The 20,746-nt window shown below is 42.4% G+C and overlaps 1 protein-coding gene across 3 annotated transcripts; it reads right to left on the minus strand.

The window, feature by feature from the left end:
* Nucleotides 1–469: 469 nt before the first annotated feature.
* CLK3 (CDC like kinase 3) lies at nucleotides 470–17,265 on the minus strand. 3 transcript variants are annotated; one of them, XM_072147907.1, is made up of 14 exons: nucleotides 16,999–17,265; nucleotides 12,806–12,880; nucleotides 11,202–11,341; nucleotides 7,871–8,063; nucleotides 6,634–6,727; nucleotides 4,940–5,006; nucleotides 4,326–4,442; nucleotides 3,893–4,059; nucleotides 3,139–3,233; nucleotides 2,843–2,972; nucleotides 2,093–2,175; nucleotides 1,748–1,827; nucleotides 1,479–1,569; nucleotides 470–1,135 (listed from the first exon to the last, which is right to left on the minus strand). In XM_072147907.1, the coding sequence occupies exons 3-14, from the start codon at nucleotides 11,339–11,341 to the stop codon at nucleotides 953–955; spliced, it is 1,440 nt and encodes a 479-aa protein (XP_072004008.1). In that variant the 5' UTR covers nucleotides 12,806–12,880; nucleotides 16,999–17,265; the 3' UTR covers nucleotides 470–952. The 3 variants fall into 3 exon arrangements, with proteins under 3 accessions (XP_072004008.1, XP_072004007.1, XP_072004009.1); XM_072147906.1 differs by having other exon boundaries at nucleotides 7,859–8,063; XM_072147908.1 differs by lacking the exons at nucleotides 6,634–6,727; nucleotides 11,202–11,341; nucleotides 12,806–12,880; nucleotides 16,999–17,265 and having other exon boundaries at nucleotides 7,871–8,009.
* Nucleotides 17,266–20,746: the final 3,481 nt, after the last annotated feature.

Below are 20,746 nucleotides of genomic sequence, written 5' to 3' on the forward strand. Positions count from 1 at the left end.
GCATGGTGAAGTACTTATCATGGGGGACTTCAATTACCCAGATATTGACTGGGGGGCAGAAACCTGCAGGTCCTTCAAAGGCAGCAGGTTCTTGTCAACAACATAAGACAATTACCTGTTGCAACTAGTCTTGGAGCCAACAAGAGAGGGGGCACTGCTGGACCTAATCCTAACCAACAGACCTGACAGGGTATCAAAATTACAGGGGAACCTGGGTAATAGTGACCACAATATAATTGATTTTGTTTTAAGCTTTACTAAGAGGGTTAGTGGGGGGGCCTCAAAAGGAGATCTTCCACCTTTACAGAAGCACCGACTACCATAACACAGCACTAAAATAGCACCCCAAGCGAGAACTGGGTTAACGGTGAGCACATCTTCCATCAGTGATGGAAGCGCTCGTTGGGGAAGAATGAGGTGTGCACCCCTCATTTAGTGCTATTGCTTTTATAAAAAGCGAATGGGAACATTTATATCTTTTCATGTTTATTTGTAACAGACAATACAATTTCAAAAATAAAGAGCGCTCAAGTCTCTGTTACATATGCAGCAGAGAGCTTGCTATACAGAATTAATTCATACCATTCGTGATAGACATGTTCCCCTATGTACACATGTACATATATACAGCAGATTTCAGTATGTGTTACATCAATTGCTCTGCACAGACTGTACAGTTTTCAATGCATCCTGCAGATCAGAGAGACAATGACAGTTCGGCATTAGTTTTTGAGGGCTCATGATTCTTCCGGCAGTCTTCACATGTGCAATACTGGAAATATGGCTTCTAACAGGCATAACCATAAAAGACATAATATGTTGTAGGGACGTTTACTAAAGTTTAATACAAGAATGCTTTGGAGGAACAGGAAGTGGCTGAATATACCACCTGCTCGAAGAATAGAATACTTTGACGAATGGGAAGCGAGTGAGGATCAAGATACCATTTTCATTATCGACTAAGGTCCCTGGATGTTCTTATTCCAAGTCTCCTCTCTTCAGGTGTCAGTCTAGAGAAGAAAGGGTGTCTGAGTGCCTCATCCAGTGTAATTCTTAGTGTGGGACTATATTCCAGCATCCGTCGCAGAAGATCAAACAACTCTGCATGTTCAAGAGAATCTTCTCTCTTGTAGGTCTAACAAAAAGACAAAACAGAATTGTGGCAAATATTCTTAAAATGAAGAATAATTGCTTGATAGACTTTACGACATCTTTAAATGCAGGTTTCAATAAGTCATGTCCTTACAGTTATTCTGCCATTAAGTTTCAATTTTCAAGTATTTTATCCCAATCTTAGAGTCTTTTTTTTAACCAAATCTATTTTAACCCTAAAAATATATCTAATTTCTATCAGGTCAAGACATCCAAATGAATTAATTTTCTATATTGACAATCTTTTCATGGTTCATGAGCAGAGGTACCGGTTTCCTAATATACTACATCTACATGTAATTTACAAAAAGCCCAAAGCCTCTTACCCTCAAAGGATGGCAATTTTTATTGACGTATCGACCATCTGCAGAGGTCTCATCCCAGATCAATGATCCATTTTGAAAATATTTTTGCTTCCTTTTTCACAAAGATCAAGAAAAAAAAGAAATAAAAAGAAAAGATGATCTCACACATCACTAAGGAGTTACAAAACTTTAATTATATAACAGAAGTTTTAATGGTATAAAAGAAAGCTGTATAAAAATAGTCCTATGCAAGACTTAGTTGGTATTCAGTTAATAGTTGCGATTCTTACTTGGTTTTGTATACCATACGGCGAGGTAACGGCCCAAGAATTCTCTCCATCATCACTAAATGTTCTCGATTATCATGTGTCTAGTAAGAAGGAAATTAAATATCAGTTCTAGAAACAAGCTTTGTTCCTGAGCAGAATGGAGATTAGGAATTCTAAATGGATCTAGAGTCATTGAACTCATTAACAGACATCAGTTTTGTAAAATGGCAGCTGAGACATTTCCAAAAATATCACTTGCGTCTTACATGAAAACACTAGAGAACCAAATCACTTATCCAAGTTTCTATCCTAATTCTTCTTTATGTTTTCTACTGCAACATAGAGGAAACCAGGCAAATTAATTACCTGAAAGAGAGTGGATCCAGTGTAGTATTCGAACAGGATGCAACCTAAGCTCCATACATCACAAGGCTGAGCCCAGCCTAGCTCTGGGATAAAAAGGAAATAAAAGAGTATGAGAAAAAGTGTCAAAATTGTATACAAGTCCATTGTGGATAATAATTAAAAGTTCCCATACATTACATACATATAGGCAAGAAACAAATTATGGCCTCTTTCACACAAATGTATGCTCGCCCAGGCCGTAGTCCGGACAAGCATACAGCATGTGCTGGAGAGAGGCAAGATCTATCTTTTTCCCTTAGGCTACATTCACACTACTGTATGGAGGACGTATATACAGCCGATATACGTCCTCCATAGACAGCACACGTGCGGCTCCGTACCCGGGAAAAAGATAGGACATGTCCCATCTTTTCCCGTAATACGGCGCCGTGTATTTCTATGGAGAGGGGCGGGGGTGAGCTGTGCTCACCTCCTCCTCCTCCTCTCCCCGTGCACTGCCGTTGCCCGCTACGGTACGGGCGGGCAACGGCAGCGTGAATATAGCCTTAGATGGTACAGTGAAACACGTGTGTGTGGTCACCGTATTGTGGCCAGATGCCATAGGCTTCTATGGGGACCAATATCTGGCAGTAAACTTGTTTTTAATCAACAACTTAATAAAACTATATTCACACTACCTGAAGGTACAAAATAACAGTATTAATTGGTTATAGTATACGACCGAGAATGAAATGTATTACATTGACTTACCTAAAATAACCTCTGGTGGGCGATAATGACGTGTGGCAACAATAGTGCTGTGGTGTTCATGGTCAAAAGTTGCACTCCCAAAATCTATAACACGGATGGTGGAATTCTTTACACATTTTTCTTCACAGTTCTGTCATAATTAGCCAAAAACAGAAAGATTTGAAGACACAAAACTTGACAATGTTTTTTTTTTCCCCCTTTTATAAAATTTCTCGTTTTATTCCATTTGACTAACTCCTGGAATTTTTCCTTAAGACAATACTCCTATCCATTATATGGATAAAAATGTTGCTCACCTTTGATTTATTGTATGAAGTGTTAAAATCAGAATTCACAAATAGAATATTCTCGGGTTTTAAGTCGGTGTGGGTCAGCTTGTTGTCATGCAAAACTAAAAGATTAACAGATATCAATAGTAAGATTCCTTTGAGCTAGCAATTTTTGATCATAAAGTACAGCTCCGTACATTCACGCATAAAGGAGACAAGAAAGGGGTAAAGAATCAAACAAAAGAGGTAGATAGCATAAAGAAGTATCACAAAATACTTTATGTCACAGTCATCAGTGGGCAAAGAATAAACGCACAGTCAAGATTTTCATCAAAAAAATGCAGTTGCGGAGCATGGGTATTAATCCTTAAAAGGAACCTGTCATCAGGATCACACGGTTTCACCAAATGACAGTTTCCCATAGACTTTAATACCAATTCCCAATCTGCTTTCATAATGAACATTCCTGGTTACATTCAACAAGCAAACTGGATCGCATCATGGGGGTGTGCAAGGCAGAAAACATCTCCGCCCTGCTAGCTCTTCCTCCCCCTTCCCTCCTGCAATGATGAGCAGCAATAACTACAAAAGGCGATTTGTCCCTTTAAAGCCACCTCCACTTGACATGGAGGTGGCATAAAAGGACAAAATAAAAAAATTGCAATGCTTGGCGTTTCACTAGGCATTGAGATTATTTCAGAAACCTGCCATGCAATCCCTGATAGATATCCCACATCTAATAAAATATGCCAATAGTTTCTTTCATTGGTGGCCAACTTACATTTTATTGCATGAACCAGCTGGAAGGCCATGTGTCGAATCTGCTTCAGTGGGTAGGGCAAGTAATTGTTCTCCTTCTGGAAATCATAAGTGCTTTTCCCAAGCAGCTCAAAGGCAATGCACGCATGTCCATGGTACTCAAACGAATCCCACATCATCACACACATGCTAGGAACACAAACACACATTATAAAGCCAGGTCATCATATAACAGGTTTGATCAAGTCAACAGTAAAATAGTAGTCATATGTTTAGTTCTACAATAACTGGTCACACAAATAGGCCGATGGAGGATATTTTTGATGCTTCTAGGTTTTTTGATCTTTGAGTCCACACAATATTTAGAGCATTGTTTTTCAAGAATTCTGCAATTCACCCTGGCATACTAGATATTTGCAGGTGTTTTGCAGAGCTACAAGAATAGATATTCTTACTTTTTATTATCCCTGTCTTGTTCTTGAATTTTCTTTAAAACATTAATCTCTAGCCGAGCAGATTCCCTGTACTTTCTTATGTTCCTGATAATCTTCAGAGCAACTTTGGTTCCACTTCTGTAAAATAAAATGTACATATATTCATAAAAATCACAATAAACGGCCAGCTCAAGAACTCCACATGCCTTCCAATCCATATGTATTTAAGTACTGCTGGATTCTGCAGGCATGCTGCACTGAATGTCATCAGACAACAGGTATTCTTGTCTAGCACAACTATATATAGCAACCCACAGAGCCTCTAAAGAAACAAATGGGGTCACATTTAACACGGCTTGTACGCCAGGAGCGATTTAGTCGCAATTCCTGGTGCAGTGCCCATTTTGCTGTTAGCAGGCTGGTGTGGACATTGCTGCCTAGCGCCGGCACAGGCCAGGATTTATCAGGTGGCCAGAGCCTTCAGATAATTTTGGTGCGGCTGGGGGCAGAATTATACGCTGGCGCAATTAGTGCCAGCGTATGATAAATACGCCCCATGGAGCCTATATGGCCTATGTGCACGGATTTAGAGGCTCAAACATGTGAATAAGCCATAAAAGGCTTCCATGACAAACCTGTGATGGTCTACACACTCTGCCACTCTGCCAAAAGTTCCTTCTCCTAGAATTTGTACAACTTCATCTGAAAGACAATAAACAAGGGATGTTAGAAACAAAAACCTGAATGAAGCCAAGTTTTATGTAACAGACTGACCAGCTCCTTCACTGCTCTGCAGATTTCCAGAGTCCATCTATCAACTATTCTATTTCCATTTACTGCACATCAAACCCAGCAGCTACAGTTGCCATTCATTGACATATACCTAATTGGGGCAATTAAGTAAATTGTTCATAAAAAAGCTTTTGTGGAAAATGCAACCTCTTCTATCTGGGGCAAGAATGATATTGCCATACAGAATAGACGGCTTTTAGCCTCCTGAATGTTTCCAGGCGTCAGCTGCAATGCTCTTGAACACACACAGCAGAATGGATATGAAATTTACAGAACTAACTCTACAGTCATAGGGCAAGGAACACAAACCAAACAAAACTGTGGGGATACTGTTGCCGATTTATATACATTTTCTGCAATACAAACTAAAAAAAAAAAAAAAAAATCAAATCAAATAGAAATCCTTTTCCAGATTAGGTGGATGAGATTTGGATAAATCCTATCCACCATGCTGCAACTGTATTACAACCTGTGAACACATTGTGGAATCTGTTAGTGGGGGTATTTGGCTGTCTGCACATGATACATATCACACACAAATTATTTTGCAATGTGTTCACAGGTTGTACCACAAAAATATATCAAGTTCTATGTTTAATTAAACAGAACACAAAAAAAAAAAAAAGTCAATCCCTTTAAGCTAATCTACTGGGAATGCTGTTCATCAGCCATCACCTGTTGTGATGCGGTTCTTGTTCTATTGTAGACTAAATAAAATAAATCCACACACAAAGTGATTTCTCCCTTAAATTGGATACATTAGATGGACGTTGTAGGAGGGAATCCACCAGTGGCGTCCATATCAAAACAGAAATATTTAGAATACAGGCAGTCCCCGGGTTACATACAAGATAGGGTCTGTAGGTTTGTACTTAAGTTGAATTTGTATGTAAGTCGGAACTGTATATTTTATCATTGTAATCCCAGCCAGAACTTTTTTGGTCTCTGTGACAATTGGATTTTAAAAATTTTGGGTTGTCATAAGAATCAGGATTAACAATAAAGCTTCATTACAGACACATTTGATAACTGTTACAGCTGATTATTGTAGCCTAGGACTAAAGTACAATAAATTACTAATATCCAGTGGTCTGTTTGTAACTAGGGGTCGTATGCAAGTCGAGTGTTCTTAAGTAGGGGACTGCCTGTACTTAGAAGAATCAGGAGCATTTTAAAGTAATTTCTATTAAAAACTGTTTTTTTATATGGTCAGTAAATGTAATGTTTACTTATGTGGACAAAAAAAAAAAAAAATCTCCCTTTACAGATCTGAAAAAAAAAAAACCTTCAAGATACAGTACGGTTGTTATTTTTGATAAGGAAATAACATAGCTGCCACAGGGACTCTGCAGGTCTGCAAGTAGTGAAAGGGATGGTTAATTCTATAGAATAAGCCACCCTAATCTGACCCTGCCTCTCACTTTCGATCCCTCAGCTCTGCAGTAATTTCATGGGGAAGGGGAAGTCAAAGGAAAAAAATAAAAAAAAGCTGAAGAAGAGTAAATATGTTAAAGTTTTACGAAACAGGCTTCAGTACATCTGTCCAAGATGCGGTCTCCAATCCGGCACACCAGGTGCCCTTCCTTGTCATCTTCAATAGTCTGGCTGTCCTTAGCACTTCGATGGCTCTTCTGCTTGCCCAACAGTCACAAACAGGAACAAGGAGTGGGTTTCATTGCCGATAAAAACCGAAGGTGGTTAGATTAAGAGGACACGATCCACGTCCGTGTAGGTGAATGGTGTGCAGTCATATAAAAACATAGAACGATAGGGATATTGCAAAGGGAGACGTGCAGGTTAGAGACGCCTCAGCACGGAAGCTAAACTAAATGCTCATAGAAAATCTATTATTCTCACATTTGTATAAAAAGGAGACAGCATGTTCCAGGAAGAAATATTCTACATTATGCATACATTTACATAACAGCTACTTTGAGCTCACTATAACCAAGAGTATCTTGTAACATTCACAAAACATGAAATGTGATAGGGACCCCAATGGACCCCTGCATGGAGTCTGCATGTTCATTGTGCATTTGTAGTTCACTTCAATGTAAGATTAGTGGATGTCTACTTCCTGCCACACTAAACACTGCACACAGACACAAAATTTTAGCCCAATTCTGTTGGGAGAATAGTGGTTGGCGGTTGACTTGCTGCTCAAGGTCCTAGACCCCTTGGAATAATCATCAGGTGAGAGTTCGTTTATAGAGGAGACTACTGACCTATCCTAGTTGTACTCATTTGTAAAGGTGTGATGCTAAAAACAATTTGGATGATCCCTATAGGTCAATTTGTTAATTCAGACCACCCTTTTGGTCCCCGGCCCCACAAAAAAAAAAAAAAACTCATTCCATGTAATTCCCAATCATGCCCTGTTGCATGAATGTTACAATATACTTTAAGTGAACATGCATCTTCAAGTCATAACGTTATTTAATGTTGTAACAGGAATTTTTCCACCATTTTTCAGGGATGGTCTAACCTTCAGATAGGCTATCTATATCTTGATTGCAACACCAAGTGGCAGACAGTGATTGGCTAGCAATACTACTGAACACTTGATTGGAGTGAGGGACAACACCTAGATTGATGGAATATCCTGGGTATAGACCATCCAGTGTAGAAAAACACTGACAAAGATCATATATAAAGATTTCTAACATTCTAGAAACTCATAATTAAGAAATGGTTAACCCATACTGTTTATTAAAACTGAATGCTAGAAGATGGCTAGATAGTAGAACGCTAGGATCACTCACCCACGTACTCACCAAGGAATAGCTACCAGATCTAGAGCGATGTCTGCGAGAAGAACGGCGATAATGATGCCTTCTAGATCTAGACTTTTCTGTCAAAGAAGATTTTGTAGAATAGCTCTCACTTTGGAATGAAATGCTATGAGTGCCACGTTCATTCCCAGACCATCCATTCTGTGACTTCTCCCAGTAGACCTTTTTTCTGGGACTATATAAAAGTAATAAAAAAAAACATTTCACCTAAGTAATGTTGCCTTCTTAAGATTATTTTAAGCACTTGGCTACAACTTGGCACTTGAATCTCTTTAACAAGAACATGGGGGAGCTCCTACCAACCCCTAACTATAACCATAATCAAGCTTTTGAATCTTTATTCCACATTAACCCCTTTGTGACCGGGGCCTTAAAAGGATTTAAGGACCAAACAAATTTTCAGTGGTTTAAGGGCCATAACTTTCTGTTTTGTGCAATACCATAAACATTTTTTGCTGCATTTTCCCCCGGGTTACATACAAGATTAGTACTTTATGTTTGTACTTAAGTTGAACTTGTATGCAAGTCCGAAGAGGTATTTGATGGAAGGAGGCATCGGGCAGTCGCGGGGTACATATTGGACCGTGGAACTGGCAGGTGATGTAATATACAGGCGACACCTGGAGCTGTACAGGAAGCTGAGAAAAATCAGGTTACGTACAAGATAAGTTCTTTAGGTCTGTACTTAAGTTGAATTTGTATGCAGGTCGGAACAGGTATATTTTATAATTGTAACTCCAGACAACCTTTTTTTTAACCGGCGACAATTGGATTTAAAAAATGTTTTTGCTGCCATGCGAACAAGGATGAACAATAAAGTTTCATTGCAGACACCTTGCAGCTGATCACTGCAGCCTGGGCCTAGCGCAAGTCATCTGGAGAGCTTTACCAGCAGTCACAATGAGCAGAGGTCCATCTGTAACTACCGTATTTTTCGGACTATAAGACGCACCCCAGATTTAGGCTTCCAAAAAAAGGAAAAATATATTTTACACCAATTAAAATATTTCTGTCGGTTGCACCAAAGCACAGCGCACACAGACATACATTTACACACACAGCTCACCTATACGCACACATACACAGAACCACACACATACACAGAACCACACACATACACAGAACCACACACATACACAGAACCACACACACACACATACTTCCCCCATTCCTCTTTTTCTCACCCTGTCCCAGCGCAGCTTGAGAGTATGAGACCTGCAGTGATGTAAGAAGCATGTGATCAGTCACATGATTCTGACATCACTGCAGGTCCCGTACAGTAGGACTTCGGGGAGAGGTAAGAGCAGTGCGGAGGCTCTTCCTCTGGGAGATCGGGTGCAGTTCTGGGCAGCACCCGATCTCCCTTACAGAGGTCAGGAGGGTCTGGCAGTGCTGGATCCTCCTGACCTCCGGACTATAAGACGCAGGCACTTTTTAGCAAGATTTTTTCTTGCTAAAAAGTGCGTCTTATAGTCCAGAAAATACGGTAGTGGTCGTCTGCAAGTTGGGTGTCCTTAAGTTGGGGACCACCTATATAGTATATATTTTATCAGTTTTTAAGATAGCTTAAAATTACAATTATAAATTAATTCCCAGGTCTGTGTGCTTAGTGCTTTGATATATAAAATGTATAGTCTGGGGCAAACGACTATGGCATGTTTTTTTTTAGTGCAGTGGGTAATTCTTTTTATTTTATTGGGGAATATTGATGCATTTTTAAATATTTATAAATATGCAATTTGTTTGTGTTTTAACTTTATATGTTCCCGATGAGGTCATAAAAGACCCCCATGAAGACAAGATTCTTAAATATACTCAGGTTAACAAAATAACATACCGTATATACTCGTGTATAAGCAGAGTTTTTCAGCACAAAAAAATGTGCTGAAAAATGTCCCATCGTCTTATACACGAGTCATACATACAGTCATAAAAAATATTTAAAAAATAATAAACTTATATACTCACCCTCCGGTGGCCCCGACGTGCAGCGCTGCTCCCCCAATGTCCGCGCAGGTCCTCTTCTGGCTTCCGCGCCCGTCTTCTGTCTTCTGTCTTCTCTAACTTCGTGCTGGGCGCCGCCATGTTTTTCTTCCAGGCGGTGCCTAGTATGACGTCAGCAGCAGAGCGTCATACTAAGTGCCGTCCGGGGGAGAACAATGGCGGCTCCAAGCACAAAGTTAGAGAAGAAAGAAGACGGGCGCAGAAGCCAGAAGAGGACCCACACGGACATCGGGGGAGCAGCGCTGCGCGTCGGGGCCACCGGAGGGTGAGTATATAATTTTTATTTTTAATGCTGGGCAGTGCTGTATACATACTGGGGGCAGTGCTGTATACATACTGGGGGGGGGGGGGTTGTGACCAATGCATTTCCCACCCTCGACTTATACTCGAGTCAATAGGTTTTCCCAGTTTTTGATGGTAAAATTGGGGGTCTCTGCTTATACTCGAGTATATATGGCATTCCCCAATTCACTGTTATTAACAAAAATACTGCATTTCACAGATATAAATTCCAACCTGTCTCTTAATTTTGGCTGTCCCTGTATAAGACCATAAATCTACTGACTATGGTCGGATACTTCTCATGAATAGCTCCTCTTGTCTGCACACTGCAGTGCTCTCTGCCTCCTGCATTACAATACCAGCTAAGACACATTTCCTGCCAGCAGTGTGCAGAGACTTACTCTACAAACTAAAGATAATATCTTTATCAAGGGGAGGGAGGCATATAGCAGAGCTGAGAGAGTCATTATGTTTTATATCCATCTCATGGATCTCATCATCTCTGATCACTCTCATCCCAATGTGCCATATGCTAGTAGAATGTTCAGAGGCAAAGTGTAGATAAAGTGTAAATAAAAGTGTAGATAAACCCTGAACCACAAGTGTCTGGTACACTAACCATCACCGAGTAATATGAGCTAAAACAGCAATAAAACTGAGTAAAATTGTAAAGTAAGGGGATAAAATGATCTTTACTGTGTTAACATCACTAGGGGATTGAGATTTGAGAACTTTATTACATGGGCAAACCCCTTTAACAGGATTGCACTCTATTACTTGGCTGATATGTTGCCTTTTATTGGAGGAGGAATAAAGTCCAGTGCCTTGGATTTTTATTTCGCAGTTGGATTTCTCTAGGTAGCAGATGGTACTCCTGTTAATCTGCAGAGATGAGTTATGTTGGATTGATGTCTCTCTCAATCAATTACAAGACTAAGCCTGAGAGAAGCCAGCACAAGTAAGGGAAGAACATGCTATGAATACAACAAAGCCTATAGGGGAGTTTTCTGCTACACAGTTGGCATACCTCCTGGATCGAGATCTTGCGGGCGATTTCCAGTAATGAGAGAACCTTTGTCGCTCATCATGTTCCCAGCTTCGGGATAATCTCTTTCTTTTCCATGCTCGGTTGTCTTGACGTGACCAGTGCCTCTTTCTCCGATGCATCTAGCAGATTACAAATTATATCACAAATATGAACACATTGCAAACTGGCTTCCTGCTGTCTCTCAACTGCTGGATAGTAGTTGTACTACAAGCTTTGAAAAAGGCCAAGTAATATTCAGATAGCTTTAGGTTATTCAAATCATACCTCAGATCCTCAAGGGTGTTACCTCCCCTTAAATAAAAACCATATGCCCACAAGCGAGTTGGTTCCTACAAGCTTGCTCCGTGCAAAATATACTGAGCTGAAACCTACAACTGTTGAATCATTTAATATCAGTAGTTCTCCTCTAGTAACTCCTGAATCTGCGTGCCATGGTGCAAGTCTGTTGGAACAAACTAGCTAATGGGCAATATAAACACCTTATACCTGAAAAAAGGAAAGAGCCAGCCCAAATACTTCCGCCTGGCTGATACATTAGTTTCAATGTGTACCAGGTGTGGCGGCAGTGGACTGGTGGGCATGCCAGGCAGGCAGAAGTAGTCGGACCGGAGTGAGTCTGCCTCTGTAAAACAATAATGGTCACAACAGCAACTAGGGGCAGTGCGGAACAATGGTAGTGTCTGGGAAAAGTACGTTTTTTTAATCACAACCTCCCCAGTCCATTTTTTTTTTTCTAAATTATAAAAATATAAATGTCACAGTACAGCAATAAATACCACCCAGGCAACCAAATACTGAATTAAGAGCAGACAATAATAGTCATGGAGACCCCAGAATAAGACAATAATAATACTGTGACCCCAGAGCAGACAAAAAAAAAAAATCTCCTCCCTGCACCCAGAGGAGAAATGTGCCTGGAACAGTACAGTAGTCAAATACTTACCACTCTTGCTCCTTGGACGCTCTCCTCTCCACAATCTAGACACAAAGTGGAGCAGCAGGAGAGGACACAGGAGCAGTGAGAACTTCACAGCTGCATTCACCACTACCAGGCCTCCTCCACCAATGAACGCTTCCTTCAGATGTGGAAGAGCACATTGGAGTCAGACTGACAGCAGGGCGCAACTTGAGGCTTGACAGGTCGCACGTGGCCTTGTGGTCACGGCTCATGCACCCATCTTCCTGGCTTTTAGTTGACATGAATGTGTCGAAGTGAAGCGTCCCCGCTACAGTTCAGAGGAAAAAGGCACTGGGAAAGAATACCTGCCCCCATCTTAGAGCAAAAGATAGGACTGTGGAGTAGGTAACTAATTTGTAGAGTTGGAGTCAGAGTTAGGAAGTGAGGTTAGTGAGGGATCGAAGATTTGGATTAGCGATTCCAGAGCCTTAATTACCTCAGTCACTATGCCCCGATTTATTCATGTTTGATGGAAGATTTCCTTTAAACAAAAGTCAAATAGAAAAAGCAAAAACACAATCTCCCTCCCATCCATTTAGAATACATGTTTAGCTGACCACAGACACCACATGCACAAACCCTTCTACATGTACAGCTCTGGATTTAGAAGGAATAACACACTTACCGTAGCTGGTCTCAGAATGGAAGCAGCTCAGCTTTACAGAACATACTTCTGATCACATATGATGTATTCAGGAGACTGGAAACAGAACAGGAGGGTGGTATGAATTGGTACATAACACATGAGCAGATCTACTACAACTCTACACTGGTGACACTCACTGTAGTAAGGGAAGCATGTGCCCTTATATGGAGCAGTACTGTACTGTACTGTAACGTAGCCAATAATAAAACAGTCATATTATTAACCCCTTAAGAAAAGGGCCCTGGAGTCAACAAGTTCTACTTCTACTTCAGTACACAGTTTAATGTGATAAAATGTAAACACTACATTGTTTTGGCTATTTTGTTGCCAACTTTTAATTGTTAAACTAAATAAAATACATTTTTTTTAAACGTTCTTTTATCAGGCAGGTTAATCTGTATCCAAGTACAGGACGTGTATTTTATATTGTAGTAATTTTTTCGTGGATAAAATGTAAACACCAAGTTTTTCATCAGGAAAATATATTGCCGATGCTGGGGTTTATACATTTCTGCTGACTTCATTTAAACTGATTACTGCACAGTCTTGCTTAAAGGGATTGTCCAGGTTAGACTTGCACATGGGCCCCAAAGGGTGTACCTTATACCTTTGAATACCAATCAGAAAACCCTATTCCTGTATAAATCCTATCACCAAAACAACAACAATAATACCAATGGAGGTATATAGGACCAAAATCAACCCATAGTCACAAACCAAAACTACTATTGGGAATAAAATGTCATCAATCTTTATTAAATACAAGTTACAGCAATCAAGACAGAAACTATTAAAAAAACTACATTAAAAATTCCACAAAACAATGTGGTAATGGTGCAAGGTAAATCAATATATATACATCTCCAACATAATGGCCTAATATGCAATACCAAGTTTGTACCAATTCATATTACCCACCCGTGCGTGACATAATGCAAGAACTGCAGGAGAGAAATTTGACCACCACCACGACGCACGTTTGCCGTCGCTTCTTCCTGGGTAATATGAATTGGTACAAACTTGGTATTGCATATTAGGTCATTACATTGGAGATGTATATATTTATTGATTTACCTTGGACCACCACCACATCCTTTTGTGATTTGTGGAATTTTAATATAGTTTTTTTTAATAGTTTCTGTATTGATTGCTGTAACTTGTATTTAATAAAGATTGATGACATTTTATTCCCAATAGTAGTTTTGGTTTGTGACTATGGGTTGATTTTGGTCCTATATACCTCTATTGGTATTATTATACCTTTTACGGCACATTTGGCCTCTGTTTGTATAAAAAGGTTGAGCAGTGAAGACACATCGACAGTGCACACTCACTACAGCCTGAAGCATGTGTGTGCTGCTGAAAGCGTGTCACTGTTGTGCCTGGAGGCAGGATGGACAGAGAAAGGTGGAATGGGAGATTTTTTTCCTTTTTACACCATCTGTAGGTCATATATACATATATATGATTCTAGATAACCCATTCAAAAATATAGAGAGATGGCCTAGAAACCCAGAAATAATGACAATTATTTGAATAATTACTACAAAATGCCAGCAATTGCAATTAGTATCCCCTTCAAACATCTCCGTAACTGGGGGTCATGTCCAGCGGCGGGGCAGAGTGTGCACGAGTGCCGGCATATGATAAAATCTCCCCCATGGCCTCTAAAAGCCTTCAGGATACTGCTTCTTTTCCTTGTAGTATTTATTCTTTCCCACTTCCTGAGCGATAAATGTTTTTCAGTGATTGAATAAGACCATATAATAATTGTATTTCTTAAACTAAACTCATGGACTGAAACATTTTTAGCTGTAATTTTCCTGTACATTGCCAAGGTTGAATTCCACAATAAGAATCCGCAGAAGTAAATTACCATACCTGCTGCGGATTCTTAACCTGAAGCAGAAATATCATTCTTTCCACAATGTATAAAAATTAGTGACTAGGCCAAGGGCATGTGCCTACTATGTTCCCAGCATCAAAAGACCACAGTGCAATTTCAAACATACTTATGACCTAGTAACAAGATAGGCCATTGGCTCCTGAACAGGACTTGCCATTTCCGGCTCCTTCTATGTACTGGTTCCCAAAGGCTGTTGAAACAGCTTACAGATGACATTATCTCAGACTCTGCATTTATATGAAAACTGTTTGGGGGCCTGGAATGTGTATATACAGATTGTTTGTAAATCTTCAGAGCCGTAATTCTTTTATGGGGGGGGCCTATACATGGGCTATCAATACCTGATTATTTTCATGCCAGTATGATAAAGATGCATTATCCTAAAGAAACTTATCCCCTCGGTGGTTGATGGGGCCTGAGTGATCACAAACTGTCAATATGCGGGGACCCCCCTGAGTATCACAAAACAAGGAAACATTACATTTCATGTTCATATCAACTTTCCATTTTTTTGTGGGAAGGCCAATGCAAAATAAATTAATGTACCGTAATTATTCAATCGTACAAATAGCTCTTTAGTCTATGCTGCCATACAGCACTTTGGCATTACACATACCTTCAATAAAAAGACTATGTTAAAAATATTTGAATTGTTCTTATTTAAAGGGTTATTAGTTAATATGCGACCATTTCTAAAATTAAAAGCGCACAACTTTCTTTAGGGGGATGCACCAGGACTTTAATGGGATACTATTTGTGAAGCAAGGGATACCTAAGGGCGCGTTCACACGTTCCACTATCGTCGCGTTCATAACGCGACGCTAGCACACAGTGGGCGGGGCGCGGGCCGATCGCATATGCGTTTCCCGGGAAAAGCATGCGATTGCCCCAAACTCCGCCCCCTGTGCGCTAGCGTCGCGTTATGAACGCGGCGCTAGCGGAACGTGTGAACGCGCCCTAACTCTCTGGTAATGGAGGTGCTCATGGAGCATGGCACACACCAAAAGGAAGTCTATCTTCTTTTATTAGTGCAAAATTATTTACAATTATATTGCCTTCACCGTATTGTATGCAGTATCATATAGAAAGAAGATCAAAATTGTACAACGTTTAGTCCTCTCACCCTCTGTCATGTTCGATCTTTGTTATTAGTGCAGGAGTAGGAAGGAAATAGTGAGGCGGAGGCAGTACAATTGTAAAGAATTTTGCACTAATAAAAGAAGAAAGACTTTCTATCGGTGTGTGCCATGCTCTTTATTGGGATACTAAAAGTACCAAACTCTTTCTTAGGCTATATTCACACTAGGCGCTGCTTTTTCACTCTCCGTAGGGATGCACGCTGCACAAACGGGGGAATATAGAACTTGGTGAATAGGGCCTTAAAACAACGCAACATAGATGTGCCATTTCACTGAAGCAAACTTCAAGATCTGTCTGCCCCATCTGTCTATGTGTACTTACACATAGGCTTACTGAATATGTCGGGAAGTTAGGTGCCCAAACCATCAGACATCTACCCTTTAATATCAAGGTCCTTAGTTTCACATTAGCACAGCTTTGTGCACTTGTGGCCAGTACACAGCTCGGGGCGTATTCAAGTGTCTTTTCCAGTCAAATGTTTTATGAGCACCCAAATAGTGGCCATTCTTTTCTGCTACAGTGTTTAGCGTATGGGATTATTTTATATTTTAAAAGATCAGGCATTTAGGGCAAAAAATAACATGTTTAATGTTGCCCCCTAGGGTACGTGGCAAACCTGATCATTCATACATTGTACTGCAATAGCACAATATTGCTAAACATACCCCTTCACTATTACATCCTGCCTCCATAAGGGTGTAACAGTGATAGCTGAGCGACAGTCATGGGAGCCCCTCAGAGGCTGCATGCCCAGAATTATAGCAATGACAACAGGCACCAAAATCATGAAACACCATGGTCTGGTTCAACCAAACCACCCAAAACATTAACACCAATTATCAGAGCAAGTTGCAGGAGTCTGCTGTACAGCAGTAAGTGCCTCAGTCAGCTACTTTCTGATTCTTATTTACCGTGGTAAATAGTGGTAATGCAGTTGGAAAGAAGCTTACAGGGCATGACAGTAACGCTGCAGCTTTATATCCTCCAGAGCAGGAGATCAGCCTGGGGCACCATTGTTTACAGCCCCATTCACGCTGCGGCTGCGCTAGTCCTATAGACCATTTTAGTGACAATACTTTCGGGATACGATCAGCACACCAGTGGGCGCACCGGGCAGAGCACTCACCTGCACCAGCTGGGACCAGCACTGGCATTACCCCTTCTCCCGAGAGCACCGGATCACAGCGCGGGGACTTCTCACAACTCGCTACTTCCCTTTCCTCGGCCACAATGCACCGGAAGCTTAGAGCAGGACGTGTGTGCGCCAAAGTGCCAGACCAAGGACCTTGACCCCGGGGCGAGAAGCGCTACCGGTCACCCGATACCTTGTTCGCCCCGAGCAACGACGCTATTACCGGGATTCCGTGACGTCAGAAAGACTTGGCCCCGCCCACCCACACCGCATCTTTGGCCTTTGATCAGGCTCGAATGCTAATTGGTCCAAAATGTTCACGTGATGGTGACATTAGCGTACACGTGGTATATGTTTTTTCGGCCAAGTAGTGAGCCGTTCACACACGCGGGAAGTGGCGTCTGAGTCAGTTGTACGGGAGATGGGAGGGAGCGTCTCTGAGGAGGGGGAGCATTATTCAAAGCTTCGTCTGGGTAGAAATGCGGCTGCGGCTTTCAAATAGTAGAGGAGGAGGAACCGGACGGATGTGACCATTACTATAAGCAGCCATTACACCTCATATGCTGTAGTCATCAGTATTGGGGAGCCGGCTTTTCACTTCCTATTTCACATTCTTTAGTTCTTGTTAAAATTAAGCACAGATGCACATGACTGTAAAAATGTAAATATAATACTTTGTTATAGATAATTTTATCCTCCATTAACATTTGGTCTGCCGCTTTTATTTATCTGCTCATGATTGCATTGCCCTAGCCCAGTGATGGCACTGTCCTCCATCCTCTTCATATTGTGGCTTTTGTCCATCATCCTCCTATTGTGGTCCCAGTCCTCCATCCTCCTCATATTGTGGTCCCAGTCCTCCATCCTGCTCATATTGTGGGCCCAGTCCTCCATCCTCTTCATATTGTGGCTTTTGTCCATCATCCTTCTATTGTGGTCCCAGTCCTCCATCCTCCTCATATTGTGGTCCCAGTCCTCCATCCTCCTCCTATTGTGGTCCCAGTCCTCCATCCTCCTCCTATTGTGGTCCCAGTCCTCCATCCATCCTCTTTATATTGTGGCTCTTGTCCTCCATTCTCCTTATATTGTGGCTCTTGTCCTTCATCCTCCTATTGTGGTCCCAGTCCTCCATCTTCCTCCTATTGTGGTCCCAGTCCTCCATCCTCCTCCTATTGTGGTCCCAGTCCTCCATCCTCTTCATATTGTGGCTCTTGTCCTCCATTCTCCTTATATTGTGGCTCTTGTCCTTCATCCTCCTATTGTGGTCCCAGTCCTCCATCTTCCTCCTATTGTGGTCCCAGTCCTCCATCCTCCTCCTATTGTGGTCCCAGTCCTCCATCCTCCTCATATTGTGGTCCCAGTCCTCCATCCTCCTCCTATTGTGGTCCCAGTCCTCCATCCTCCTCCTATTGTGGTCCCAGTCCTCCATCCTCTTCATATTGTGGCTCTTGTCCTCCATTCTCCTTATATTGTGGCTCTTGTCCTTCATCCTCCTATTGTGGCCCCAGTCCTCCATCTTCCTCCTATTGTGGTCCCAGTCCTCCATCCTCCTCCTATTGTGGTCCCAGTCCTCCATCCTCTTCATATTGTGGCTCTTGTCCTCCATTCTCCTCATATTGTGGCTCTTGTCCTTCATCCTCCTATTGTTGTCCCAGTCCTCCAGCTTCCTCCTATTGTGGTCCCAGTCCTCCATCCTCTTCATATTGTGGCTCTTGTCCTCAATTCTCCTCATATTGTGGCTCTTGTCCTTCATCCTCATATTGTGGTCCCAGTCCTCCATCTTCCTCCTATTGTGGTCCCAGTCCTCCACCCTCCTCCTATTGTGGTCACAGTCCTCCATCCTCTTCATATTGTGGCTCTTGTCGTCCATTCTCCTCATATTGTGGCTCTTGTCCTTCATCCTCCTATTGTGGTCCCAGTCCTCCATTCTCCTCATATTGTGGTCCCAGTCCTCCATCCCCCTCCTATTGTGGCCCCAGTCCTCCATCCTCCTCCTATTGTGGTCCCAGTCCTCCATTCTCTTCATATTGTGTCATATTGTTCTGCATCCTGGGCAGGTCATGTGATAACCACTAAGTTTGGCTGTAGTTAGTTGGTTGCAGTGCATCCAGTATGGCCAGTGTTGTGGTGAGATGTCATCTCAGTGAGGTAATGTGTAGTGATGGCGGTTACACATCATTACTATGGTAACAGCAGGGCAGTCTGTTATATAATCACTGGGGCCAGAGCATAAGAGGGAGAAGGAGTTACTGACAACCAATAGGAGGAGGATGGAGGACTGGGACCACATATGAGGATGAAGGAGGACTGGGACCACAATAGGAGGAGGATGGAGGACAAGAGCCATAATATGAAGAGGATGGAGGACTGGGACCACAATAGGAGGAGGATGGAGGACTGGGACCACAATAGGAGGAGGATGGAGGACTGGGCCCACAATATGAAGAGGATGGAGGACTGGGCCCACAATATGTGCAGGATGGAGGACAAGTGCCACAATATGAAGGGGAGAGAGGGGGTGGGTAGGAGTACAATAGGCTAGGGCAGTGGCGAACCTATGGCACAGGTGCTGAAGGTGGCACTCAGAGCCATCTCTGTGGGCACCCAGACATCACCCCAGCACAGAGTTTTCCAGACACTTCCTGCAGGAAGAGGAAGTAGGTGTAGAGAGGGCTGGATTATCATTGGAGCTTCTGCCCACGATTCTTCTTTCTCAAAAGGACCCTGGAGGAAAGCAACATTGATTATCTGAATATTGTGGCTCTTGTCCTCCATCCTGCTCATATTGCGTCTCTTGTCCTCCATCCTGCTCATATTGTGGCCCCAGTCCTGCATCCTGCTCATATTGTGGCCCCAGTCCTGCATCCTCCTCATATTGTGGCTCTTGTACTCCATCCTCCTCGTATTGTGGATCTTGTCCTCCATCCTCCTCGTATTGTGGATCTTGTCCTCCATCCTCCTCATATTGTGGCTCTTGTCCTCCATCCTTCTCGTATTGTGGCTTGTCAGGCTAGCAGGTGTGGATCCTCTGGACCACTGCAGACGATGACACAAGCCACTACCTGGGACCGGAGTCTAAGTGGTACCCGGTTTTCACCAGAGCCCGCCGCAAGGCGGATTAGACAAGCTGCGGCATGGTACCACCAGGTCTTTCCTCAGGCGTGACTTGTCTGCAGTGGCGGCCAAGGTAGAAGTACAGAGGCGGCTGACAATCTCGTGGTAGAAGTCCAGGCACAAGGTCAGGGCAGGCGGCAGAGGTGCAACGTCAGAATCTGGTCCAGTAACAGGAGGTCCAAGCAGAAGGGTACGGGAACACAGCACACAGGACAGCAACACAGAGGAACACCGGCACACGGAGGAGGTCAGGTAACACTGGAACACGGAGGAAGTCAGGTACACATGGGTCGCGGGACCACCCGTGACATGGCTCTTGTCCTCCATCCTCCTTGTATTGTGGCTCTTGTCCTCCATCCTCCTTGTATTGTGGCTCTTGTTCTCCATCCTCCTCGTATTGTGGCTCTTGTCCCCCATCCTCCTCGTATTGTGGCTCTTCTCCGCCATCCTTCTCATATTGTGGCTTCCTGTCCGCCATCCTCATATTGTGGCCTCCTATCCAGGGGCGGATTAAGACTGCCATGGGTCCTGGGCTGTATGAATATTAAAGCCCCTACCAGTCTGGAATTAACTTCATACATCTTCATTCATGGTACTAGAATCAGCTTTTTGGGAATAGAGGATGCAT

Source organism: Engystomops pustulosus, chromosome 4 (genome assembly GCF_040894005.1).
Source record: "Engystomops pustulosus chromosome 4, aEngPut4.maternal, whole genome shotgun sequence".
Classification (NCBI taxonomy): Eukaryota; Metazoa; Chordata; class Amphibia; order Anura; family Leptodactylidae; genus Engystomops; species Engystomops pustulosus.